General features: G+C 40.3%; 1 protein-coding gene across 3 annotated transcripts; it reads right to left on the bottom strand.

Annotated features, from left to right (window-relative positions):
* Positions 1 to 600: 600 nt before the first annotated feature.
* LOC136437140 (palmitoyltransferase ZDHHC14-like) lies at positions 601 to 27,655 on the bottom strand. Of its 3 annotated transcripts, none has more exons than XM_066431637.1 (10): positions 26,975 to 27,654; positions 19,842 to 20,002; positions 9,846 to 10,004; positions 9,110 to 9,247; positions 8,466 to 8,514; positions 7,841 to 7,943; positions 7,230 to 7,339; positions 6,230 to 6,377; positions 5,288 to 5,344; positions 4,620 to 4,735 (listed from the first exon to the last, which is right to left on the bottom strand). In XM_066431637.1, exons 1-9 carry the CDS (start codon positions 27,220 to 27,222, stop codon positions 5,300 to 5,302), a joined length of 1,161 nt encoding a protein of 386 aa, XP_066287734.1. In that variant the 5' UTR covers positions 27,223 to 27,654; the 3' UTR covers positions 4,620 to 4,735; positions 5,288 to 5,299. The 3 variants fall into 3 exon arrangements, with proteins under 3 accessions (XP_066287720.1, XP_066287734.1, XP_066287726.1); XM_066431629.1 differs by lacking the exon at positions 5,288 to 5,344 and adding an exon at positions 5,081 to 5,172 and having other exon boundaries at positions 4,622 to 4,735; positions 26,975 to 27,655; XM_066431623.1 differs by lacking the exon at positions 5,288 to 5,344 and having other exon boundaries at positions 601 to 4,735.
* Between the last annotated feature and the right edge of the window lie 9 nt (positions 27,656 to 27,664).

The following is a 27,664-nucleotide window of genomic DNA, read 5'->3' on the forward strand; positions in this document are numbered from 1 at the left end:
GAACATGTCTGCATTTACAGTATTCCAGTCCGGGTTTCTTTCTTAGGCCATGTTGATTTGATTATATGGATGACATCCTCTGGGAACCACATAACTGACGCGAGCGTGCGAATAAAAAAAGTTGCGTTCATTATGAAATCTGCGTGGTCAGGAAGACTGAACATGAACTAATGACTAAGCACACAGAGAATGGTATACCAAATAATAGATTCATTTTGTTCTTTCATATCTTCTTTTTTTTTACTTTGGCAGTCTACGACATTAGTATCGTTTTTCCGAAATATGTTTTTTTGCAATTTACGGCATATATTTGCTCATTTTGTTAGCCTGGGTGCCATCCAATTTCTATCGGGGCTCCTACATTCGCTATTCTTTTAGGGTAGCGAATGTAGGAGCCCCGGTAGAAATTGGATGGCACCCAGGCTATATTTTGTAGCTGCTTTGCACAACTTACAGTGGTAGAAAACTTTTATTTTATAGAATCGGACGAAAAATTGATGCGCGCGGATGTCATCCATATGATTAAATCAACATGGCCTTACTGTCAGTAAAACGCCCCCCTCTTCATCCTTACTTAATGGAATTAATAAACACAGTCAGTTAAAGCGTTAAGCTCCGGTTTATTATCACAGATTTACATCAATAAATCAAAAGAGAAACGCTGCATACAACATTTACAAAACCAACACAAACTAGAATGCTGCAGCTGTATAAAAAAAGCAATGTGTAGAACTCTACTGATTCCGAAAAGCCAGTTACTACTAGTCCGGAGCATACGGTAACACTGACAAGATGTACAATATTTCAGCTCACATTAATTCTATGTCCGCACACTCATATACAGTATCTGAATATGTTTCTATGCTTCCGATATTTTCCAATTATACATTGTTACATGTTCTTTAACTGGGTCTTTACAACTGAGCAGCTGGTATTATTGACAACAAGTTCACGTATACACACGCTGTCTCATGTCACAACAGATATTGTGCCCATTTTAAACTTTGATTTTTTGCCAATGAGATTTTATACACAGGGTCTGGGTGGTCTCTATTTACACAGTTTGGCAAAAGGCACAAGTTAGTCAGACAACACAGCAGTAAAATACTATACCATGGCTTACAAAAGTTTAACATGTTTTAGCAAAACAAACCTCCAAGTAGATGTAGGATAGCCTGAGTACCAGCCTCCGTAGTGGTCGCTGGCTCAAAAAAATCGCTTGCTAACCACGCGATTTTTTTTAGCCAGCGGTCACTCCGGAGGCTAGATGTTGAATCCTTTTTTGACACACAGGCCTCCAACCATCTGCTTGGAGATCAATAACAAATAGCGGTTTTGGCTGTGAACTAGAGGGAAGTATTATTAGAGGAATGAAGTGATAGATTTGTCATGGTAAACCATTATAGATACTCAGCAGGGAACTTCATAAAAGTTTAAACATGCTGGGCTGGGGGTAATACTAAAGCTACATAAAAAAAACTTCTGAAATTTGAAACCTTACAAAAAAGCATTTCTGTGCACGTGGATGGAAATACTCAAAATGTAGAAGCAAGGTACTAGAGTCTCCTACAAAGATAGGGAGGGAGGGGGGATCCTCAAAGACCAGTCAGAAATTTGAAGACTATAAGACGTCAAGCTATGTACCTCCCTGCACACTGGAGGAGTATATTTCCACATAGTTCTTTTCTTCATACTAAGAAATGGTCTTCAAACAGTGGCCAAGAAAACAACTGCAAACTTGTCCCAAAGCTGGACATGACATCCATTCAAGGGTCCAGTATGCATAATGTTCTTTAAGGGATTTTTTTGGTGTTAGATATAAAATTTCTAGCCTAGCCATATGTAATACAGAAATGCTTGCACCAGTAAAAAATATCAGTCTTCACATATGTTATGGAACACACACATTGTTACATTAAAGCTTGTATCTGTATTTCATTTCAGCTCTTCAGACGAAAAATTAAGGAGGGGGGGATTGCCGTTTTCTTTGTGAAGTGCACATTTTCTGCTTATATCTGCATTACCTAACTGCACTTCCACAACTGTTAATTGCACCGGTATGACACTTTCATTCAGACAATATTACCTTTCAATTAGAACTTGAAAGAGGAGTATCCTGTATAAATTACTTCTGGTTATCTATCCCATTAAGGCAATTACAAATATGGTGACATAACAGACTTTACACAGTATACACCAATCAATGTTAAATCATTATTGTACACATTTTTAAGTCGTCATTTCTGTACATCTTGTTATTTATGTACATCTGCATGATTCTAAAGAACAGATTGTGTGATTTTGATTAGTCTTTCCTCAGAGTTTATCAACAATGACACTTGGTAAAGTCCGAGGGATTAGAAGCAATGTAGTAGTGTTAGACAACGTCCAAAAAAGAATGTTGTCGAAGAAGGTTAGACATCCAGGTAAAGAATATTTAAAAACAATTCAATCTCTACAAATGGAAAAGATTAGTAGATTTCTTCTGTTAAAGGCATCCGGAGCATTTAATGAGGCTTGAAACTTGAATAAAGAAAATCGAATTTCAGGCCTCATAAAAGGCTCTGGGTGCCTTTAAGAGATTGACTTGTCTTAAATATCACAAGAAGAAGAGAATCATATCTTGGCAGTGAGTAGAAGTTCTACAGGCTCTTGCCTTGCTAAGATTTTCTCGGCATGAAAATGGGTTCCACAAGTTCCAAATGCTTTTTCCTAACCCAGAACAACTGTGACAGCATGCCAACAATACTGTAAATGCAGAAATGTTCACAGTTTTTGCAGTGCACTCTTTACCACGAAATATCCTTTCGATTATGTGACTGTAGCGCTACTGTTGTTTCAAATGTGAACTCAAAACCACCGCGAACACTCCATTTTCTCCCTACCACGAAATTAAATCCCAACGAACATTTCTGCATTTAAAGTCTACTTTTGTCACAGAGAGCTCAAGTGTATGTATGTTTGCCAAGTGTAGTGATGTGCCAGCAAAGTTCAAAGTACTACCACCAGGAGAAACAATTCTGCCAATTGCCCTCTCTCTTTAAGCACAATATACAACAGAAGAAGGGTTTAGGGTTTAGATTCAATATTTACATCAAAGTACCACCATTCTTCTGTAGCAACTTTAAGGTTGACATACAGGTTCTTCCTGATTGTAGGAAACGAAAGAAGAACCTTTTCTGAACATATTCAACAACAATGATTGTATTATTCAATTAATCTACAAGTACGCCTTTGCACCAAATATCAAACACCCTTATCCTTTTATTGAACATCTCACCAATGAAAAAATCATTGTTCCTGACTTAAGGTTTTTGTCGCAAGGTAATACAATTTTGACTGCGACCATGGTTTGCAAACCATGGTTTGCAAAAAATACTTTTCAGAAGCATATAGTGCTTAATCATTTTGATAACATGTAATTGCAAGATATTACAATATTTTCCTTTTACAGCTTTTTAAAAAGTATGTCCTTTTTTTCGAGCATATGCGTACGTGCATGCTAATTGAAATACATGTACTACTACTGTTATCGTTCTTGAACGTAGTCAGAACATGTTGTACTCTTGTTTCATACAATCTCGTCAAAAAAGGAATTAAGGATTAAACCACAACCAAAAGGATTCCTGAGAAATATTAGCCTATAGACATGGTCCTTTGGACTTAAGAACTGTTCATAATACAACACTAAGGACTATCTACAATCACTCAAGTACGTTTAATGGATTTGTTGAAGATGACAACAAACTACAGGCTAGTGGTACTCACAGTTCAATTGCTAAGTGTACAGCTGTCTTTAGATTTAGCACAAATGCACACAAACATTCTCTCTTACACTTGGTTTTGTGCCATCAGAAGCCCTTTTAAAAGCAAACACAGAAATGTGTGGTTTTCAACAAAACCCTTCGTACACAAATACGTGTACAACTACAGTTTTTCAAAATAGGAGTTGAATGTACACAACTGATTTTTCCACATCCAGAACAAACAACTGTAGTTACTCTTAGATGATGTTAGTGTCTTCAATACAACTGTAAAAAAACTTCTTGAAACGAGAATCCCTTTAGATACCAGAGGGCTTACATCAAATGCACACATTTGACACAGTCAGACACTTTTCTTACAGTCATTGTCTTTGATGACAAAATATCACAGTTTTACATGTACCTTTGTGCAGTCACTATTGTTAATATTTGTTACAACTTAAAACAAAGACCACGCCATTTCTGCCTACTTTGCTATAAAAACTTTTTCCATTTACATAAACATCAAGGGCTTCCCTCTGTCATGATTCACACAGGGAAACAATATTTATTACATTAATCATTCTTATAGACAGATATTCCCCTAGACTATTTACAATTTTGACAACCAAATTCAATCAAATTGACCCAAAGTTGGACATTCCCTTGTTGTAGTCGTCTCCGAGAGCGTCTCCCTCTGAGACAGACCGTGGCGGCGGGGAGGTGCTTTGTACTGGCGTAACGGGAGGATTTGCGCCAGCGGGAGGAGGGGCGAGGGTCGGTAAAATGGCAGGGCTAGACACGATGGACGCAACCGACTCTGCGCCATTGATAGGCGGGAGGGCGCCAGGCGTAGAGGCAGTTTCGTTGGGCGTGGTGGCCGTGTTACCTTGGTAACCGCTGTATCCGCTGTCCGTGGTGTTGTTGCTCTTGGCTGTCTCGGGTGATTCTGTTGTCTTACTGGCGGGCTTTTGGTGATTGTCGTCAAGATCCTGAGCGGGAAACACAAAACAAATTCAACACCGGTGCCAAACACAAGGCCGTAAAATTCACAACTTTCAATAACTACCTTTAGCATTACTCAGGAAACCAACAGCAAACAACAAAACAACTCCTACAAACTTGCTGTCTCTGATTTTTTGGTTCCGTAAAGTAGTATTGTTGAAGGTATAGAGTGAGTGGATGTTGACAGTGATGCCACAGGGGTTAGCTGGAAAAGCATGGGTAAGTAAAAACAGTAGCAGTAGACAGGACAGAAAATGTGCCAGAATTCTGCGGAGAACAAGTCCAGGAGCGCTGGAGATTGATAGGGTTTTCATTTACAGTCCTGCTCTTACCACACAAGGGAACATCTCAAAAGTCATCAAGCCTTCTCTTTCATATCTTCCGTAAACCAAATTCGACTTTCCGTCTGGTCCCCTTCTTCCCCCTGAAGCCAAATCAGAAAGATTTTGCCCTGGTTAATAATTTCTTTTCACTAAAAAGGATCACAACATGAACTTTTGAGATGTTCCCCCGTTCAGCCAAACAAAGTAGGCACATACATGGACTTGGGATCAACTGGAGGGTATTTCTTCATTTGGACTTGTGTCAGAAGTCTCCTGGTGAAACAAACATGTTACGTCAATTCTACCCTTTCCATACCAAATTTTTTTTATTACAATCAGTTCTAGATGACTACATGCGAATTCTAATCTAAAATTTGTGCAGTCTCAACTACTACAGGAAAACTGATTGTTACAAGCAGTGTTCTAGCCAGCGCCCGTCATTTGACGGATTTTTGTCGCTCATGACGGACAAAAATATTGCCCAACCCGTAACCCCCCCTCCCAAAATAAAGCTGAAACTGCTATTTTTCAGGAAAAGAGTTGTCATCAAACTACAATGTAAGCTTAATCTACCAGCAAAGTTTGCCCCTCAAAATGCAGAAAATAGCATTTCAGAGGGTTGAGATTTCAAAATTTTCCTAGGGGAGCATGCCCCCTGACCCCCTAGCATTGTCGTGCCTTTGGAAATCGACTGGATGTTCCGTCAAACATAACTGAGATGACAGGTAAAAATTTCAGGCTGGCTAGAACACTGGTTACAAGCATGATTTATGTCTCTTTTAGTTTAAACACTTATACCATTCTTTCTTCACCAACGCTTATAAGGTTGAATTATATTTTGTTACAACAATGCAAACTGATTCTACTCTTTATAACAACATGATCATAAACGTTGCACTCTCCTGTTAGATCTGCCATTTAGAGGGAGAATTTAGGAAGTGCAGACTTGGGAAACAACTGCACGTCGTGCAGAGGAATGCTAACAACAGGAAGAACGTTTTACATGAACAGCTATTAGCTGATGGCAGAGAATACACTGGAAGCACCAGAAACGCCATCCTAGAGTAGTGAAGGGCATTAGAGCAGCTTTATAGCTCCCTTGCCATCCATGGTATATTCCCCACTAGGGATATCTGTATGTGCATGAGCTGACCGTACCTGCTGTGGCTGTGCAGGGGGCTGTACAGTTGTGGTCTGGGTGGGGATGGCCCCGTAGTTCCCCAGCCTGACCCCCGTGCCGTTCATCTGCATGGTGTACTGCTGGGGGGTGGGGTCCGGCTCCACAAGCCCTCGTCTGTCCAGCAGGCTGGGGGGAAGCAACCAGATTAGTGTTCAAGCAATATTAGGGCCCGAATATCGGATTTTGAAAGTCAAAGGGAACTAGAGAGATTAGTGTTAAGGTGTAAGGATTGGTGTTGGAAACAAATAATGCTAAATTGAAACATTTTCTTGAAAACAGAGGCTGAGGGCTGTACCAAATGGTACACACAGTTTTACTCCTAATGCTTTCCTTTTCATCCTGACAGTCACAGCTCACAGTTGTGTAAAAATGTAGTTGCCATTAGGCCCAAGGAACAAAAATGTTGTGTTTCCGGCAAGGCTGTCTCCAGCTTTGAAATTTTTTCCTTCCCACTCAATGTTTGCATGGGAACAGATGTTTTGAACTTTCGTTGTTAAATTTGTCATTTTAAGCTTACAAAGATAAATTTTTATCAATTTCAGGTCATAAAGTTAAGAATTTGGGACAGAAAGGGTGATATTTTTTTCCGGCCCAACACGTAAATTTCCGACCCGGAGTGAGGGTCCTGAAGACAGCCCAGGACTTTCTGGTTACCTGACCGACCCTAGCAAAAAAAGAATCCCTAGGTAATGATACCCACCATAATTTTTTTAGTACCGTTACCGGAAACACAACAGGCCTTATCATTTGGCCTTATCATTTGAAGAGGGCACTGAAGACTTACACACTTGAGACACTGCTTAACACAAGTCATTGAATAGTGAAATTGATAAAACAGGACAATACCGCCTTATTTCCCCAGGAAACATGATTAATGTTACTAATCTTACAAGCGACAAATTTCATGTGAGCTTATTACTGAACAAAGACGCTGATATATAGATAATGGATCGATATCAAAACGTCTAGTGCCCCTACCTTGGTGTGGTGGGACCACACAAGACAGCAAAACAATTTTTCACAATCCCTCCTTGGCTGTAAGGATTATAATTATCTCGTCCCCTTTTTGAGGACCACGAGCCTTTTATCTGAAATGGAGAACAAAGCAAGAATTATCATCTTATAATGTTCCACAGAAAACATGACTTCACACAAGAGTACAACAAGAAGAGCTGCTAAATCATTTTTAAAAAACATGTCGAAAACAAACTACAAACTTTTACTTGTTTTAATTGTCACACATTTACAAAAGATTGTGGCCTGTTAAAAAAATGTAAAAATATTTTACAGTTCTTGGTGGATTTCAATGTGCAGATGTTGGCACTTTGGCACACCAAATCTGTAGTGTGTTTTTGGCACACATTTTGACAGATTAGCCCATGTGACTCGGCGGGCGTCACTCCACCGCCAGGGAAGGTTGCCTTTCCCAAGGGCACAACGTCGGGGCATGGTGAGTATTGAACCCTGGACCTATTGGTTCTGAGTCCAATGCTCAAACCGTTGTGCCACGCAGACCACTGCTTGTTTCAATACATTGATAAAAGTAGGTATCCTTTATGCTAAAATGACTTTTCTGTTTGTATACTCACATCTTCATTAGTGGTCTGGTTGGATGTAGTTAAGTAGGTGTGGAATCCAGCCAGCCCCAGGATGGACCAAACAGAGAAAAAACACACCACAGCCTCCAGGACAGTGCAGGGGGTCAAGGAATAAAACACAACTCGGCGGAGGTGTTTGTAGACATGCAGAATGACCACTACACATGTCTTTACGCGTGATATAGTTTGGAAATTTGGAGTCTAAGGCAATATTTTAATACTAATGGTTTATTGGTCCGAAATTACCCGTGCAATGGCAGCCAGTGCTTAATTGCTGCAGGGTTTACAATCACACATAGTGCTCTACACTTGCACTTTGTGGAACTGTCACAAGGGTCTGGGTGGCTGCCATTCGGCGCCAGCAGGTGACCTCAATACGACCTTCCCCAACCCAAGTCAGGTACCCATTCACACCTGGGTGGAGTGAGGAAATTTGTGTAAAGTGCCTTTCCCAAGGGCACAACATCGGGGCATACCAGTGGTTTCCAACCCGGGACCTCTTGGTTCAAACACCCTACTGATTACGCCACACGATGCCACTTTTATAAAGAAATGATCACAGTAACCCTCAAAAGTTCATTCATATGTTAAAGATTCAAGCACAGTGAAAGGATATCTAGCTGGAGACTGCTGCATTGCCTTCAGGAAATTAGCCTTTTGGGAACCTGTGGGACAAAGAACACCTTCATAAAGCACGTTTTTTTATATTCTAATCCAATTAATTTGATTACAGATTAAAATTTACCACAATCATATATAATCAAACTACCATAAATGCAGAAATATTCGTCATGGTTTTATGTTTGCGGTTTTCGCGGTGACCGTTTCACCGCAAGCTTAAAACCACCGCACACATTTTTGTCCAATACTGTAGCAATATGTGACTACAGCGGTGCCGCAAACTTAAAACCACCACGAACATCCGATTTTTGTCTTAGCGCGAAATAAAAACCACGAACTTAAATGCGTTCAGAGTAAAACGCAAGCCGTAGTGAAGCCGCATTGCACTACCAATAGCTACTTGAAAAAGCATCATGCTTCACCTCAATTGAGGATGCCTGCTTTACCTTAACCTTTACAGTAATCTTTACAATGGAGTCATTAACACAGGTTACATATGTATGAGTCTTTTCCAGAAAGCGCTGACATTTGCTCTCTGGCATGTAGCCAATGGCAGATTTACAGAGAGCCAAACTTAAGCCCACCTGCTAGAGGGTAATGTAGGGATAATCTTTGTAGAATATGCAGATGTCAACTCACGCATGATGATGTGGGTGATGACACAGGCAAAGAGGAACACGCAAAGCAGCGCCAACGAGAGGATGAACATGTAGAAGTATCGGTAATTCCGCTTTCCGACGCAGTTTCCCACCCACGGACAGTGGTGGTCGAATCGCTCTGAAATGGGAAGAGAAAAAAAAGATGCGTCATTGAATGCGTGGAGTAGAATTCTTAAGGGTGATTTTGCTTTTGTGAGAAAGCAAATGATGTCTATTGTTTATTCTATCCCACGTATCCACAGCCCACACAGTTCTTTTCATGTTGGCAAAGGGAGGCTAATTACTAGTACATGCTGGTCTCAAATTATGGAGAAAAGGAGACAAGTAGGTACAGTTACATAAAGAGGAGTCGAACCTTAGCTAAAAAGGGTAAACCCAACAACTCTAGCTTGCCTAGACACCAAAAAGATTTGTGACCTTACCAAAATAAAACTTGACTGACACATCCTCACTGAACAAAATGCAAGCATGCATGGCTGAAAGCAGTGTTCTTCTATCTGTATGATAACAACTTTGTAATAAATTTTCGGGCTCGGCAGTAAGCACGTTTGGTGTGCAATGTGCCCGGAGCAAGTCCCAATGCCCGACTGTCACACATCAGCTAACCATCAAAGGATGTTAGTCCCCTCTCTCTGAGATTACTCCAATGTCCTACATCAAGTCATAAAGACTAGCCCTGGGGTTACTACTTACAGTCCCAGGAAAATCCCACTTACCCACACAGTTGTCGCAGATGGAGCAGTGCGAGGCCCGCGGTGGGCGGAATATCTTACACGTGAAGCAGTACTTCAGCTTGATGGTCTGCCCGTTCACCACCACCTCCTTCTGCCTGGGCGGCGGTCTGTAAGACGGTGACGGTTGGCCGTTTGGTACCTCTGTAAAATACGAAAAATCATACGCAAGGTCAACAATTAGAACACGATTTTTGTAAAAAAAATTCACAACCAGTCCTTGAATGGTTGGAGTATACTGTAAATGCAGAAACTTTTGCGGTAGTTTTATGTTCGCGGTTTTCGCAGCGACTGTTTCACTTTTTTGATACTGTAGCAGTATGTGACTATAGCGCTGCCGCAAACTCAAAACCACCGCGAACACTCCATTTTCGCCCTAGCACGAAATAAAACCACGCAAACTTAAATGCATTTACAGTACCCAATTATTGTGAACTACAATTAGAGACATAAGAATTAATGTTCTTTTGAGTGCTAATATGAACATTATTGAAATGTTTGACATTTTGGTTGCTGCAGGATTATTGCAGTACAGTCAAACCTGCCTATAGCGGTCACTCAAGGGACTGGCCAAAATCGACCGCTATGGACAGGTGGCCGCTCTATAGAAACGGTTGATTGATTACGAGCAATAAGTGGCACATGTTTTCTGTACCCACTGAGAAACATTTATTCACATACATGTACAGTCAAACTTGGTCTACCGACCACTTCCACAAGACGACCATCGGCTCAAGATGACTGCTTTCGGTAGGTCCGGATTTTTCCACAAGCAAATTTAAGTCCAAGTCGATCCATCGATCCGCCCCCAATCCGGAGCACATGCGACCAAAATGTTGCCAAAGACAACCGTGTCATTTTCAATTGCGGGGCGACATCATTTATCAGCAAATAATTGCGGACTTTCACGGTAAAATCAGCCTGTTTGGGTCGGATTCCTTGCCGGGAGGAAAAACAACAGCTGCAAGATGGCGCTTGAGGTCATAGGGTCATGGGATAGTCTACTGTAATGTGGGTGCAGCTGCATTTGTGAGTCATGATTTTACTCTACATCAGATAGTACAAATTGTAAACTTATTTCGTCAAAGAAGTTCTTTGAATAAAGAGAACAGAGTATGCAAAGAATGGATGGCTTTATAACCTTTTTTTAGAGGATAAAAGGCGTCTGTCTTTTTTTTAACAAACTGCTCCCCCATGGTACTACTAGTGAAGTAACCCAAGTAAGCAAAGCGTCCCGCTAGGACCGCGCACCAACAGGCTCTTTTTGTCTGCAAATTTCTGGCGTCTTAGCGGTTTTGGAAATTCAAAACCAACACCAGGAGCAAAATAAAACCATGTACAACATTTTCATGGGTAACACTGCAGCTATAATGACATTTTTTTCCGCGGGGATTTGAAAGAAGGCTCCCGAATCTTGCGGCGACCATGCGCCGTGACCGTTATCGGCAGTGTTTCCAGACCCGCGGGACCGAAAATCGTGTGGCCGCGACCGCGTTGGACAGGTGACCGCTATAGCCTAATTCTTAATGCTTATGTCAATGGGAAAAATCCAAGGGACCGACAAAAAGTGACCACTATGGGCAGGTGGCCGCTATGCAAAGGTGACCGCTAATACAGGTTTGACTGTATAGGCATTTTCACCTTGTACAATTTAGATCGTTGGGTAAGCTTGTAAAATATGGATAAGTACCTAAATACCCATCCAATTTCACATTGACTCATCCGAAGCGGAGAAGATGGGACACAAGGGATAGCCAGGCTTTTTAAGACATTCTGCTCAAACATGACTTGAATAGATTTGGGTTTAAAGAGCATCTGTTACTGTAGGTCAATCTTGAAATAGCTGTTGCTGCGATGCTGAAAATTACATGTTCCATCTGAGAGCAAGTTGAAGCTTGGCTGGGCTTATCCCAGGATCGTAAGGTGCACCATGCATATCTATTACTGTAAATGTATCTAAGTTCGCGTGGTTTTTATTTCGCGGTAGGGAGAAAATTGAGTGTTCGGCACCTGTTCGCGGTGGTTTTAAGTTCAGGTTTGAAACAATAGTAGCGCTACAGTCATACATGTAGGTGGGCAAAAAGTTTGCAGTGATTTTATGTTCGCACAGAAGAGTTAACCGTGAAAACCGCAAACATAAAACCACCGCAAACATTTCTGCATTTACAGTACATGCATCCCACTAATGCTCACAAGTGTGTTCCCACATTAAGCCGTTAGTATTACTGATATATCAAAACCACTTCATCACTTCAAATGAACATCACAAACAACTCCTGACAATATTTCATGTCAATCATTAATCATATACAACTGTATATACATATAAGATACAACAGGGTGCATTCTGTATCACCAGAGTTCCAGCCCAACCATGGTCGGGCTGGGACTGAGGGTGATGCGGAATACACTGCATTGCATTTTATTTATGGCATGCTCATCCCCCCCAAAAACACAGAAATTTCAATGCGAAATGCGTAGAAGTTGATAATATTTGGTGCCCACAAACAAAAAAATGTAACCAACCCGAATCTGAAATTCATATTTTCGACAGCAGTTTGAATTATTCGAAGGAAGCAGGTGTATGATAAAAGTAGAATCCCGCGTACATGTGATAACCCCAAATATCACACCCATATATATGTAGAACATTATCCCGGCACATGTATGACATTATATAACTTATCAGTGTAGATAAACTGTATCTTTCCACCTTAGAAAGGCAAATTTACTGGTCATGAAATTTATGATGCATCTCGGTCTCTCCCTGCTGACTAATAGTATATATATGCTGTTAGCAAAATACAACGTTGCTGAATGGATGATTTAGATAGCTCCTACCATAAAACACTAAGCTGCTGACGGATCATTTTTATGTACAAATTCCGGGAAGGCTCCATTACAGCAACTAAAAGTATCATTATTCACACAAGGTTACCTGTGGGCATGCTGTAACAGATATGATTGATGGTCTGTTTTCTTTATAAACCTGAGAAGGGATGTTCCAGTTGAGAATGTGCCAGCTACAACAGGGGAGTTGAACCTATCCCCAAGTCAAAATCACTATCTTCTCTCCAGGCTACTGTATACAAATTGCTCTTGTACATGAATGGACCATCAAACTTTAGGTTTACAAGGGTGAATGCCCTTTAAAATGAACAAATCCTGGTATTTATTCAGATGGTTCCAGAAGAAAGGAATGCATTTACATGTACAACTGTATCACAGGTGATTTAAAAACAAACATAGCCATGTCATACAAAAAAGAAGGTTGTCTTTGAAATGTTACAGTGATGCTTTAACTATATATCATACACCTTTCAAATGTCTATGCTGTATTGGGAACGTTAAATACTTTTTACATCATACTGATGACAGTTATTATACAAAATGCGCTGCATAACCCTACAGTACAATAACTCGAACCATATGCATCCATCTCCAAGATGTTGAATGATCAATCCCTTGACACAGGGAAAATCCATCACAAACTTGGCAAGGACAACCCACTGGTAGCTGTACATACTGATGTACATGTAACCAGAGTTCAGGGACTGCATACCTCTGCCAATCTGCACAGTACTTGTATTTGTGTGACATTTATGCATCCTCCATAGGATTTACATGCTTATAATAAATATAATCTATAATTTAGAACATGTCCTTTAGTTGGTCTGGCCTACTTTTTGTATCATCCATAAGCATTGTACAAATGTACTAGGTAAAGTACAAATGTATTATAATGTTACAGTACTTACACAGGTATTGGGGAATGGAACCAGGTGAAGATTCCATAAAATCCCTATTTACGTACACACTTTTATTATTAAAACTTTTCCAGTTGCAAGCAGGTGCTCCAGGCCGACACCAAAGTCGGGGTGCGTACGTTAGGAGGGATTCTTCCTTGTAAAAATTGCGTATCAGCTTGAGAATACGGTACATCTTCATGCTACCACACAATCGATCAGTAATACAGAATAAATAATACATATATCTAAATTGTTTGACATTTTCTACCCAGAAACATTTTCTCAGTAACCCTTTAAGTCAGTAACATCATCGGAAGGATGTCAACCTCTAACTATCCACCGAAATGCTGGAGAGGGGGTGCGTACGTTAGGTTTTTCCTCTAAACGTTTCAACTCACTGAGTCTGGCCCGCAATCATCCCCAAATTGGGGGTGCATACGTTAGGAGGGGTGCGTAAGTAATTAGGAATTTTACGGTAAACTTCATTGGAAGGCAATTAAGATATCCATACTCAGTATTCACCACAGTCAGAGTTGTTTACGGGACATGATTATTGCTAGAGATAGATATGGGTTCCATTTAGATTGTTCTTGACAAGAGGCAGTACAGAGTACATGATGAGAATAGAGATAAACAAAACGGACACATCTTTCAAAATGCAAAGTACTCGTGCATAATTATCTTTCAGATCAAAAGTTGGAACTAGTCTAGGTTTGGATACGGACCTTCAAAATGTTGACAAAAGTACATGCTAGAGTCCATTCCAAGTCACCGCACGGATTTTTAAACTACATTTGCAATAGATTCGGATTATTTCAGAATTGTTATAAACTATTAACAATTTTGATATTCTGTTCGAAAAAGTGTCAAGAACGCAGGGACATTAATTCGAAATAGTTCTGTAGTTTAACAAAAAAATTGAAACCTGTTGTCGAAAGCGGTCTTTATTTGCAATATTTTCGAACCATAAAACGGCTTTCGAAGAAATTCGAAATGTTTATTGCTGGGCGCTAATCCCCGCGCCACATGCACACGCGGCTTCAGTATATTTTTAGACCGCGCAGCGTGAGATCGTTAGCCCTTGCGCACCGGACCAGAGCTGTCGACATCTGCGTGCCTTTTTGTGTTACTGCGGGCCCGTGTCGCCCGACTCCCTGCCGGGCCACATGTTGCCTGCATCGTCCCAAGAAATGCGCGGAAAATGGTCCTGAAAATTTTGACTTCATTTTGTGACAATTTTATCCGACCACGCAGCAGTCTTGAGATATCTCTTGAGTTCGGTAATGTTCCAACTTTCCGTCGCGAGTGTTCCAAAGCAACCTTGCGGAAGACAGGGAAACAGGCCGGGAAACAGTAACACCGATCCATCCATAAAACGTTTAGATAAGACTGTTGACGCAAAGAAATAAATTTGAACTTCAATAAACGACTGTGTTTCGTTCGTGTATTAATTATTGATATTAACAATAACATGAAAAATAGATACGTTCCGTACTGCACTACAAGTCATCGTACGCCCGGCGCCCGGGGTCATACTATGGCGCAGGGATGGTTCGGGACCCAGGCGATCCCAGAGCCCAAGAAACCCCGAAAAGATTCACCGGCACTTGGGCACCGTAACATAAGTTTACAATAAGATTTATGAACTGTAAGATTTAAAATGTACGCAAACTAGTTGATGTTAAGTTTATTTAGAATGAATAAACCTTCCTACCTGGCCGAAAGGATCTACTCTACTCTACTCTTGTTCAAACCTTGCCACCGTTAAATGTCACGGACTGCGAAACTATATACCCTCAGTATAGCGTCCTAGGTATTTTCAACATCTTTCCAAGAGTACAGATAAATCACCGCTGAAATCGACGAAGATTGTTGAAGTGACATGGAAGCTACGCCAGCACCGTAAGTCCCGCCAACTAGCGTTCAATCCTGGCCACGAACGATATCCACATCTTGTTTCAAATATTCAATCCGTTGTGTGAAGAAAAAGCATCGAATATGGTCAAAAAATCCTACGGTTACTAGTTGTATCACGGCATTAAAATTCTGCAACAGTTCGCACAAATATCGCTAATTTATCATCCAGAAGAAACTTTCCCACGGCAAGTTCTGGCGGCTTGTGGAAAAACAACACGTTGATCACGCCCTCAACAGAGAACAGAGGCTGCCGCCGTCCATCATCATGTTAGCAACCGCCAGTTCATAGCAACCGTCCGCCAGTCCGGCGCTGTCACTGGCTCTTTTGAAAATTGCGCATGGCGTTCGCATAAATTTACCATATTTAGATGGCCGGGGTAGGCTTGAATAACATGCGTGATCGTACATGTCAAATTATGCCAGCACGTAAACAAAAAACGTCCGAAACTAGCCGCTCGCTGCTCTTTATACAGAATACTGAGCGTTCCCGCAGCGCCGCTAGGGCACCTGCTAATGTTTGGCGGGTCGCAAAAAAAGCAGCTTCTCTGTTGTTTACTTTAACAAAACATGCGCGGTCCCACGTAATACATCTATCGTAGAAAATACGCCGGCCTCGCGACCCGGAAGTTCACACTCAGGCCGTACGTTTTCTCTATTGTTACTTTCACAAACTAACCGGAGTATTTCAACCAAACATAACAGGTTTTTGATAAGTCGTGCGTGTAAATTTCATGGAATTTTTTAACACTATATACCTATTGTTTTTACGGCACCCAGTCTGTCGTCGGGGCAGACTTCCCAGACGCAAGTTGGGGGTGTCAGTTTACACTACTGCCGGTCGCGAAGAGTCTGATTAGGATCGCCACGGGGTGCTCTTGTCCAACCGTTCTATTTTGGGGTGCAATCGGCCAGTGCGGATTACTGATTTTCACAGCTCGTTAACCGCTTGTAAAAAATTCGAAAAAAAGATTTTCCCGCGAGGTCTTTATTTGTAATCATTTCTAAATATCGTAATTAGCTTTAGAAATGTTTCGAATGTTTTTGGATTGAAGAGAATTATTTACAAAGTTAAAACCAAGTTCGAAATGTTAACAAAGTATAAACTATGTATTAGAAATACTTGCAAACCGTTCAAATTAATTCTAAACAAAGAAAAAAAACATCCGTGCGGTGACTTGGAATGGACTCTAACAAAATGCATGTTACAATTTACTGAAAATTGCTCAAAGGTGCTTTCTTGCATCAAGAGAAGAAATCAGATTTCGAAGTGTTACAGAAATATAACAACGTCTGCTCTGTGATCATAGCCGATGACAAGACACCCGATGACAAGACACCCAAAGGCGGCATTTCCAGACATGCAACCTATTTATTCATGGATTAGATTTCATCCAATAATTCAAGGATCGCATATGGGATTTTCCTCAAAGCTCTGCCTGGATGTCACCGCAAATATATTTACGCAGTACTGTAGCTTTGTGTAAAGAAGATGAATGGATAGTCTAACACGACTTTCATTCGGTATAAAAAGCATGGAAAGAGTAATTTATCAATGCAAATGGTAGATGGACTGAGCTACAATTTTACAGTATGCATGTACTGTAGCAAGGCATGATTACTTTTGGCAACACCAATCTAATTTGTTGCTTCTCGGATTTTTGAAGAAAAAAATTGGAGCAACAGGGCGAAAAAAAAAAACAGTTTTAGCAAATAGTCCGGGTGAAGATAAGGGTTTACAACATAAAGAATAAGAGGATTATTCAAATTTCAGCTTTGTATGGCTCATTTTATGCAATTTGCACCCCTTTCTTTGATCTAGTACAGTACAGTTAGTAACAAAATTACCTTTTACCATGTAATATATGGATTGATTGAGAAAAAGTTTTAATAAATCTATTTTGGTGGCTATTGAGTTTTACAACTGAACAGAACAGTAAAATTGGGAGTTAGATTTTTGGCGACGCCTCAGGGGCGAGCCAAATTTTTACTATATTGTGTGCAGATTGCAAGAATTCTAGGAATTGTACAGGAATGTGAAAGTCCATGGGACGATTACTCAAGAATGCCTGGATGTATTGTCTTCATATTTCGTAGGTGGGTAGATCTGTGGGAGACCTTGTAATGATTGGATTTTGGGCCCCCTAGCAACTTTCTATGGTACTGCAGGGGAACTTTCGCTTTTCAAATCTCGTCTTCTGAACATGCTATAGTCATGATTTTTAAGTGGTGGATAGCTCTATGTAAGGAAAATATGTCCTGTAAATTTGAACCCCCTAGCGGCTTTTTTTGGAACTGCAGGAGCTGATTTTGACTCAAGATTTGAAAGAGAATAACGCAAGAAGGGGATGACGGATCATCATAATTTTTGGTGTGTAGATAGCTTAAGTAATGATTTACATAATCATATGCCAATTATGCAAATCAATATCTGATTTGCATAATTAATGAGGACAGTTGATAAATCAGCTGCATTCTATTATAGGACTCTCAAACACATGGCATATGTAACTGAGAAAGAGATAAACATCGATAGATATCAATTATGCAATTTGACTCTTAATTTGCATAATCAATGACAAAATACTATAAATCCATAGTGGTAAATGATGGGGATTTCATTTTTGCACCATTTGGAAGTTTAGTAAATGTGGCTACTATTAGACACAGATGTTGCATAGAGGGCCTCATTTACATAATTTATGAGGAAATGGTACGATATCTTTTTTTTTGAAAACAAGATTTTCATACATTGGACAACTTGTGTTATTTTGGTAGAGAAGGTGATCGACTGATATGATATATGCCGCATTATGCGAGGTCCTTATTTGCATGTGGGTTAAAAACGAAAACGTTAACAGAGACCACCGTCGCCATGGCAACATCTTTTTATGTTGCCAATCTTGTTGTGAATGGGAATAGTGACCCAATTTTTTTTTTCAAAATGGGAAAAACAGGACAGGCTATTCGGAGAAGCAACAAATTAAACATAAAACAGGATGTTGCAGTGATCTTGAGGAAGGAGAATTTTGTCATGTCCCCCGGCTGTTTTTCTCTGGCCGCCTCACATGACAACGTTACCTCTTCCTCTCTGCTTACAGCCGACGCTCGCATACAAACATTACCAGATTTCAGACAAATGCAAGCTTTTTACAGTTCAAAGGAAGAGTACTTGAGCTGATAGTGCATCATGCATGCTTCTAAAAGCTTTTCTTAGTAGCCCTCTTTCCTTTGGATGGCACTTTTGATGTTGTTGTGTTACGCCAAAGGGCAGTTATGCCGGATATATAGATACAGATACTTCTTTACAAGCCAAAAACACCATAGAAACCTATGATTTCATAAAACCTTTTCAGACTGTCAGCCTTTCTTTTTCATCTTCTTTTCCCCCATCTATGTGTTCCACAAGGCATTAGGTTGTTATCTAAATGGGTAACAGTAATAGCTTTCAAATTCGTTTTGTGCAGTAAGGATTATCAAGATCATCAGCCTGCTTTTCTGTAATCTAGGCAGCTAATCATGATGTTGTTGTCAGTCCATACTGAAGGATAGCATTACTACCAATTAAGAAAACGTATCTAAGTAGCAGATGACACTGACGAGAAATCAAGAAAAATGGGTTGGAATTAAGATAGCAGATACAGAAGACAACACTGATGAGAAATCAAGTATGGGATTTAATATTAGAACAGCAGATGGAAATTGTAAAACTGTGATAATATCATCACAATACTGAGATACGAAAAAGCTCTACAAGGTTATAACTACTGACCTATGCAAGTTGACAGTTACTATATAAAACTGGATCTAGACTGTTACCGATTACGGATGACCCGCCCGGGACCTCCCATACGATTCCTATCAACGTAACTGTCAATGGAGACCGCCTTCTTTTGTTACTCAAAACAGTTTAAAACATATTGGCGGTATTGCGCCTTTACACTGGCAGGTATCGGCTCATTTGTACCGCGTTTGCCGATTTTAGCGCACCTTTTCAGTTAACTTGTCGAGGATTTTTGCAGTTATCCGGCATTGGTGACCATGCGCGGTGCAGATATGCGGAGTCACTAACAATGCAGTGAATGGGAACCGGTTTTGGATATTGGGATTCGGTGCAATTAAATGGAAGGTGCGTTTATCCGAGGTGCAATTAAGTGGCTTCGTCTGTATTTTATCATTTTGTAGCTGCTTTTTAGACTTACAGTTATGGCCAGAAACAGACGAAAATTGATGCGAGCGCAGATGTCATCCATATAATCAAATCAACATGGCCTTACCTGGATGTATAAGTCTAACCTTCATCAACGTAACCACTGACCTATTTGTCTCTCGATGTCGGCGGCTTCGTCGGGCGTGGCGCGGGGTATGACCCCTGGGTCGCTGAAGCTGGTCCGCAGCAGGGTGGACATGGTGAACACAAACAGCACGATGCCGATCACTGGTATGGCTGGGGTCAGGTTGACAGCTAGATACGGACAACTGGAGGGAAAACACAACAAGAAAGTTTTATTATAAAAGTAAAAACACCATCTCTACATAAGGTCACACCAATTTAATTTCTTGGTTGATGGAATTTAAAAAAAATGCTAGATTAGAAAATCAACTTGAAAACAGAATCTCAGAGGAAAGTTTGTACTTTAGTGTACACAATTTCAGGGAGTGAACAGAGCCAGGTGCAAGTTTTCACCCCAGCATTCTGTTTTAATGATGTCCTCGTGCTAAAATTTTACCAAAAAATCTGTTAACCAAGAAAGTGAATTGGTGTGGCCTAAGGACCACCTGGTCAATGTGACCATTTTTGGTGGTGTCCCTTGGATAATTTTTCCCATTGACACAAGCACAACGAATCCTGCGAAAACAGATTTTAATCATTTATCCAGATTTTCTCGCTCCCCCTGGGCAGTTTTGACTATGTACTACCTTAAAGTATATAAGGATGATTAGCACCACTGTAAAATCGAGTTGAACACTTCAACACAGACAGGTTAGAAGACAATATCCTTATTGATAGCAAACAATGACATTTGGTCCTTCTAGCTGTCTCATTAACTGTAACACTAACAGCTGTGACCATGTGTGCCAACACAAGTGCTCTGTATATTTTGGTAAACCTTGACACCATTCTCGCAGGCTTATCTACTATTTACATACAATATGACTGACCCTGACAATCTGTTGCTAACAGACAGTATGAAAGACTGAGTGGAAAAGCTGGAGACGTGCTACTACAGTATAATACTACAGCAAACAATTTGACCTTGGACACAGACCTCCATAAATGAGCCACATTTCCTCAAGGTCTTGACCTCAACATACCACTGTCAAGTTCACTTATTCACTTCAGCCGTGGATGCAGAGCTAGCCAAAATCAAGTTGGACATTCTTATGATCAACCTTCAAACGTGAATTATACTCTCTATACAGGTTCCTGGAATAACAAACGTATTTAACTTTCCAAGTCATCTTATATCACTATTCTCAGTTCCTTTCAAGGAGTTTGAAATACAGCAACCATACCATAATGAGGAACCAGACCAAATCAAGTTACATGTTCTACAGCTGACCTTCAGCAATAAAGCATACGCTGTACACAAGGACTTCTGAAATACTCTCAGAAACTTTCAGTGAAAGCAGAAGGTTTTCTTGTATTTGCTTTGAAATGCATGATATATGATGAAGGCCAAGTCTAGAAGGCAAATTTTCTTGTATCACCACCAAATAATATTTCTTATTTCTATCCAAACAAAGACAAACTTCAACCTGTCAGTATTCAAATATTTCTCTATACTATCTAACAATGTATTCACTTAAGACACCATTTGAAAGCTGCAAGCACATAAATGTTCCTCCTAATTTGCAGAATTACTTAGTGCGCAGCAGTACTTTTAAATTACACATAACAACCATGTCTAGCCTAGATGTGTGCTCTGCAATGAATAATGGATAATTTGACAACTTTATAATGATTCTGAGGGAAAACATCTGTTATGGTTAGTCTATGGATATACTTGCCATGACCTGAGGAGATAGATACTACTGGGTAGGAAATTGCTTTCGACAGCCTGTCTAGGTGATAATACATCACTGGGAGAGCGTGATATTCAGGAGGATGGGTCTAGGAGAGATATTGTAATTCTGGAAATATACCCAGTGGTTTGGATTTTACGTTTGGGGTTTTCCCAGTGACCGCGTCACTGTACACTTAATACCACCTAAAAAAATTTATTTCCATTACTGTACAGTACATGTATGCGACGATAGCGCTATCGCACACTTAAAACCTCAGCGAACATTCCATTTTCTCCTTACTGTGAAATCAAACCACTGCAAACCTAAAGGCAGTAAGTGCGGAAATTTGATCAAACCCCACAGTTCATCTCTCTATTCATCACTAGCTTGTAACCTAATGTTTATTCATACTAAATCACCATTGACGTACTAGCATGCTCTAGCCTGCCAAGCACAACTGGAACTTGAGCTAATAAATCTTCGTAAATATTCAACTCTTTTAGATCCATTTTAGCACTTGCCACCTGCCATTCTGTAACGTTAATCGAAGCTACTAAACAGTATGCAGGCTGCGTTTGGGGGCGTCCGGGCAACTGGCCTGCTAATATGTTGCAGTGGTTCACGGTTCCTTGCTTTCGTAATGACAGGACATGGAGGTAGTCAATCACCAAATTGAGCTGTACCCCACCCGCAATAAATCCTGCGTGTCGTTGACATGCCTGTGCGGGTAACAGTTATTTGCCATGCATTTCTTCCTCGTCGCGCTTCATTTGATCCATCATTCCGGAAAGTAGGACACGTTTTGCATATTAGAAAGATTGAGGTCGCCGAATCTAACATTATATGATGATGATGCGTGATCGGACATTGACAATCAGCATTCAACTTCTCTCGTAGCCATCAAACATGTCATCTGATACGAATTTGCATTACCATATCTTGGTAATATTTCACGTAGTGCAGCAAATTTCCTGGACATCAAGTTATCATATAGCATATTTAGGTTATCTGCATCATAATGAATGGTGACATTGAATTATAATTTATATCTTATGACATATTTTCTCCAACCTATTAAGCAACTGATCAGCCATTCAGTCAGCTATCAAGCAAATGACCTGGAAAAGGAGCAGTTACAATATGTGTATATTCATGAATAAAAGCATGTCTAAAATACAAAGGTATAACAATGCTGTATACAGATGGAACACTCCCAGATATCAAATTTCAGATGTTAGCTTAGCTATGTCTCCCTGTGGCCTAACTTCAATCAGAGACCCCCCTCCCCACGGCCTCATTATACTTACAAGATTAATACAATTATTGTTTCTATGGCTTCTTTACTTTTCAGTATGATTTCAAAAAGAATGTAACTGATGTCATGGACAAAGAACTCCTACAAAAAAGGATACATCTATATATCTATAGATATCAACTGCTAGCTTGAAGTAACACATAGTATCATTAAATCACTTGTTGGGTAGTCACGACAGGTACTAGTAGTCACGACTACAGTAATTGTTTATTTCATGTCCTCACAGTACAACCAATAATATTATTCATACTGTATTCAAACCTTAGTTATGTGTACATTTGTATGTCATTCATTTGTCCTACCATTCTTCCATTGCAATCTTCGTACCATACAATCTCCTGGGTGCTATCATGTTGCTGGGTAATCAGTTTAAACCAGGGGTAACCCATACCAACAGCAAAATAGCCATGCCACTCACTACCAATTTGTGCTGTGTAGTGCACATGCACAATCCTTTCAAAATCAAGTCAAACCAGCTATCATCCAGGAAGTAGTTTTGTGCTGGGTTAACTGCATTAGGCTAAAAGCCTACTGGTTATCATGTGTAAGTACAGCAAACAGCTCATGTACCACAGACAGTTATGATATAATTTTGATAACCTCCAAGCAGATCCGATGGTTGCAAAGACCGTATCCAACTGGTAGAGGAAGTGCAATAAAAATTTCTTCTGCCAGTTGGATACAGTCTTTGCAACCGTTGGATCTGCTTGGAGATTATAATTTTGAAACAAACAATATTCACAGCAGTTTTAACAGCAAAGACTTGGTTGGATTTTATGGGATTATGACTCAGGGATTCCTTCAAATTTCAATTCAGTGAATTTGGTGAATTTTCGTTTCCTAGAAGCAAATGCCTGTAAGTCCCCACAAACGTTGATTATCATACATATTGCAAAGTAACTAGGTCAACAGTTAGGTTACACGTGAGTGTAATTAAGAGTTATGAACATCGTTGTGTACTTTAATCAGTACTAACGTGAAAGGATGCCTCTTTACAACAGATAACTACCAAAACACTAACTAAATCCAAAGCTACAATGAGCCAGATAGATGCACTTAGCTATTTGCAATTGATGCCATATTAAAAGAAAAACACACTATATTCTCCCAAGAAGGGTGAAGGTGTCACTGTATGTCTTCTTAGTGCACATACAGCGGCTTAATAGTTAATGAAGATCGACTAAATTTTGAAAAGATTTTGTATACTGTAACTCTTGTTTCTTTCACTGTAACTTTATGTTCACCGTTTTCATGGTCACCTCTGTACCATGAACTTATCATCACCATCACCATGAAAAACCTGTTACAATTATTCATTCCTTCACACATCTGTTTTGCAAATCACTTAGCTTGCTGCCACCGTGAAGTTAAAGTTCAGTGAAAGTGTCCAATTTTTCTTACACTGTGAAATTTTGCTACCGTGAAGATAAAGTGAATTACAGTATCCCATAATTATAAGGAACACTGGTTAGATAAAAGCTGTAAATGTGTAATGATTTATTACAAAAATAATGTCTCTTCTTGCTGCAAGATCGTTATCAACAGAGCAAGAGACTACAACTAAGTATCACTCCTCACCAAACTAATATGACATTAGAGCAATCATCTGTCTTTATTCAGAAAAATGTCCATAACAGAGCTACCTACAAATCATATAATTATAACAAATGAGATTACTTGCCTACATGTACACTTCTCACTTTGTTGATGCTACTGTAAGCATACTTGTGCAGCCAGGTTGCACCATCATTTGAGCTCATTTGTGAGCTAGGCAAACCTGTCCGTTCATTAGTACAGTGTACATGTTATGTGAGAGAAAATAATATCCGAATGGAGCATGGTCAGGTTCAAAATACTGGGTGCATGTGCAATTTTGTGAACCCAAAATTGCAGCTGTGCACCTAATTTTACATTGTGGGTGCACCTAGATATTTTGGAAGGCTATAGGATAAAATCATAAAGGTGCTACAGCACACCTAAGTATACAAAATGTTATTGAAATTTAACTTTTTTCAAGTACACTATATCAGAAACAGCAATAACCTTTGTTGTGCTTTGATGTATTACTTTGAGCAGGAGCTCGACCAAAGCAAGTACTGTCTTTATTTTATGTTGTGCACCCAATACTCCTTCTGTGCGCCTAATTTTTTAGGTTAGATTCACCAGGGCAGTGCATCTATTTCAGAAAATTTCAAGCCCTGGTGGTATCAAGTTCCACACAGAACAATTCCTATGGTCAGGATATACCTTTCGTAGTAGTTTCCATCAGAATGTCTGATAGACTGGGTACCATACTCTAGTTTCCTGCTGGTTCATTCTTTTCTCATGGTGGTTAGCAAACGAAAGAAATGAGCGAGCAGTAAACTACAGAGGATGGTACTTAGTCTATTAGAATGTACCTAAGCTTCACTTAATATCTATTATACAGCAGCAACATGTGGAAAGGAAAGTGATCCTGAACCAGTTTAGGTAAAATGAACTCAATGAACAGATGAGCTCATCTTCCACTGGTCGTGACAGAAGACAGGCGCTATATACAGTATTTACAGGTTCATTGTACCGGGGAAATTCCTCTACGGCTCTAGCTCTTTTCGACAAGCACAAAGAACAGTGGACAACGGCTTAACGTCCCGTCCTAAGAACTGCGAGTCTGCGACCATTTCCGGTATTGTGCATGTCGGGTGAGTGACACAGCCGGGATCGAACCTGGGGCATCTAGTTCCAGAGGCAAGATCGCTAACCACTGGACTACGCAAGCTACTTATGTAAGTTGTAAATTAGAGCATAAATCAAAGCCGTAACGTTGGCAGGGTCAAGAGTCAACATGAAGAAATACACACCAATCTATCCATCCAATGTCAGGAATGCAAAAGCATAGTTTGCACTGTACTTAACTCATTCCAAACATACTTAAAATTGAAGCTCACATGATCCAAAAGGAATGAATGCAATCATATAAATTTCCTTAATTCCTTTTTGGGGCTTGGAAATTTGAATTGAAAACTCTGATTTTTAAATTGAAAATCTGTTTCTCTTAGACAGCGTCAAACTATACCTCATATTTGTTTAACTGTCAGGAAGTACATGACGAATTCTCACGTGTTGCACGACACTGGGTCAAAGGTTAGAATGCAGGAGGACAAAACCGAGTTACGTAAACTCTGGAATTATTTGTATTCTGGGCAAATTTAAAGGCTGTGGGCAGTGTGGCACTGAAAACACACGTGTTGGCATAACTAATTAGAGCCAGTGTGTGAGGACTAAATTAACTCACAGACTGTTCCTTACAATACTGTAAATGCAGAAATGTTTGCAGTGGTTTTATGCTTGAGGTTTTCCCGGCCGTTTCACCGCAAACTTAAAATCACCGTGAACATTTTTGTCCAATACTGTAGCAGTATGTGACTACAGCGCTGCCGCAAACTTGAGACGAACACCCCATTTCGCCTTAGCACGAAATAAAAACCTCGCGAACTTAAAAATGCATTTAAAGTAACTAGCTCAAGGTGTGGCTCTTGTCAAACAAAATGACAAAAGGTTGAAACAACTCCCAACAATTGTGGAGTGCAAGTGAAAATTAGAATTTAAAGGCACTACTTCATGATTAATAGAAGGTGAGAATTTCCTATCAGCTGGCACTAGACTACTGTCAAATATGTACTGTCTGTTTTCAGCAGAAGAACAAACAAAAGTGTCTTACTGGATCATGAATCAGCAAAAATTGGGATTGACGTATGACCACACAAGGTGAGGAAAACATGTAAATTGCAATTTGTCAGTGAACATTGATCAACCATGGGGGGTGGTAGGTCTCATGTTGCTTTATTTTGATCAGCTGTCAAGCTAAGTATACAATGTCCTGTTGTACACCTTACACAAGACTACTTTATTACACACACGACACAGATTCATATTACGTTACAGGTACTTAAAACATGATCCAGGTATACTAAAATTTCGTTCAAGGTGGGTTTAAAAATCACTGAAATCCCAAATAAATTTGCTGACAATATTGAATGAAAGGTCTATACATAATACTATCAATCTTTCACCACTTTCATTTCATAAGTAACTGACACCAAGAGGAACAGGTGTGGCACTGTAACACTACAGGTGTGAATACTTACTCAAATCCAAAGAACAGTCCACAGGTGACCACAATGAGCGCCACGGTGAAATAGAAGATGCCTGTCTGCCGGGCCATCATGATCCGGCCGTTACAGTGGAACTTGTTACGGCCGGGGTGAACTTCCCACTTTCTCTGCGGCATCTTCTTCTTGGGTACAGCAGCGGGGGAGGAGGGGGAAAGGGGTGAAGCGGAGGCTGAGCCTGGGGGGTCCACGGTCGGAACGACGCAGTAGTCACGGCCTTTCATGCCCTCATTGAACCACCGGTGGTCGCCTGCCTAGCCTCTGGTGTTACACCAGGCCAGGCAAGCTCGTGAAGATGTTAAAGGCGTTCCAAACGAGTCTGTGGCGGGGAAACCTGGTCCTGTGTACCGCTTGCCCTGGAGGAGGAGTACCCTGTTCTTCTCGCGCTCTCCCCCCACCACCTGTCCAGCCTCCTGAAAAACCACCCCTGATTCCGTCGCATAAAATCAGCCTCGGATGATCTCATAAGCCACGCAGACACAGTGTTTCCTCACATTAGCCTCCACGGTAGTATCAAGGACTTAGTGCGGAGGAAATGAAGTCGTAATTGGACTGGAAATCGGAGAAAATATTGTTAGAAACTGTATTTTTTTTCGACACCGCTGTTTGTAGTCTCCTGATCACCAGCCTTCCCAGGGATCAGTGCGACTGATGACAGTGCGCATG

The sequence above is a fragment of the Branchiostoma lanceolatum genome, chromosome 1 (genome assembly GCF_035083965.1).
Source record: "Branchiostoma lanceolatum isolate klBraLanc5 chromosome 1, klBraLanc5.hap2, whole genome shotgun sequence".
Lineage (NCBI taxonomy): Eukaryota > Metazoa > Chordata > Leptocardii > Amphioxiformes > Branchiostomatidae > Branchiostoma > Branchiostoma lanceolatum.

Bases quoted from the DNA above. Each gene is read 5' to 3' on its own strand.
- LOC136437140 (XM_066431623.1), bottom strand. From the start codon at position 27,222: ATGAAAGGCCGTGACTACTGCGTCGTTCCGACCGTGGACCCCCCAGGC. The intron at 8,515-9,109 runs GTGAGTTGACAT...TTTGTCCCACAG, and splicing joins CATCACCCACATCATCATGC to GTTCCCAAAAGGCTAATTTC. The intron at 7,340-7,840 runs GTGAGTATACAA...TCTCCATTTCAG, and splicing joins ACCAGACCACTAATGAAGAT to ATAAAAGGCTCGTGGTCCTC.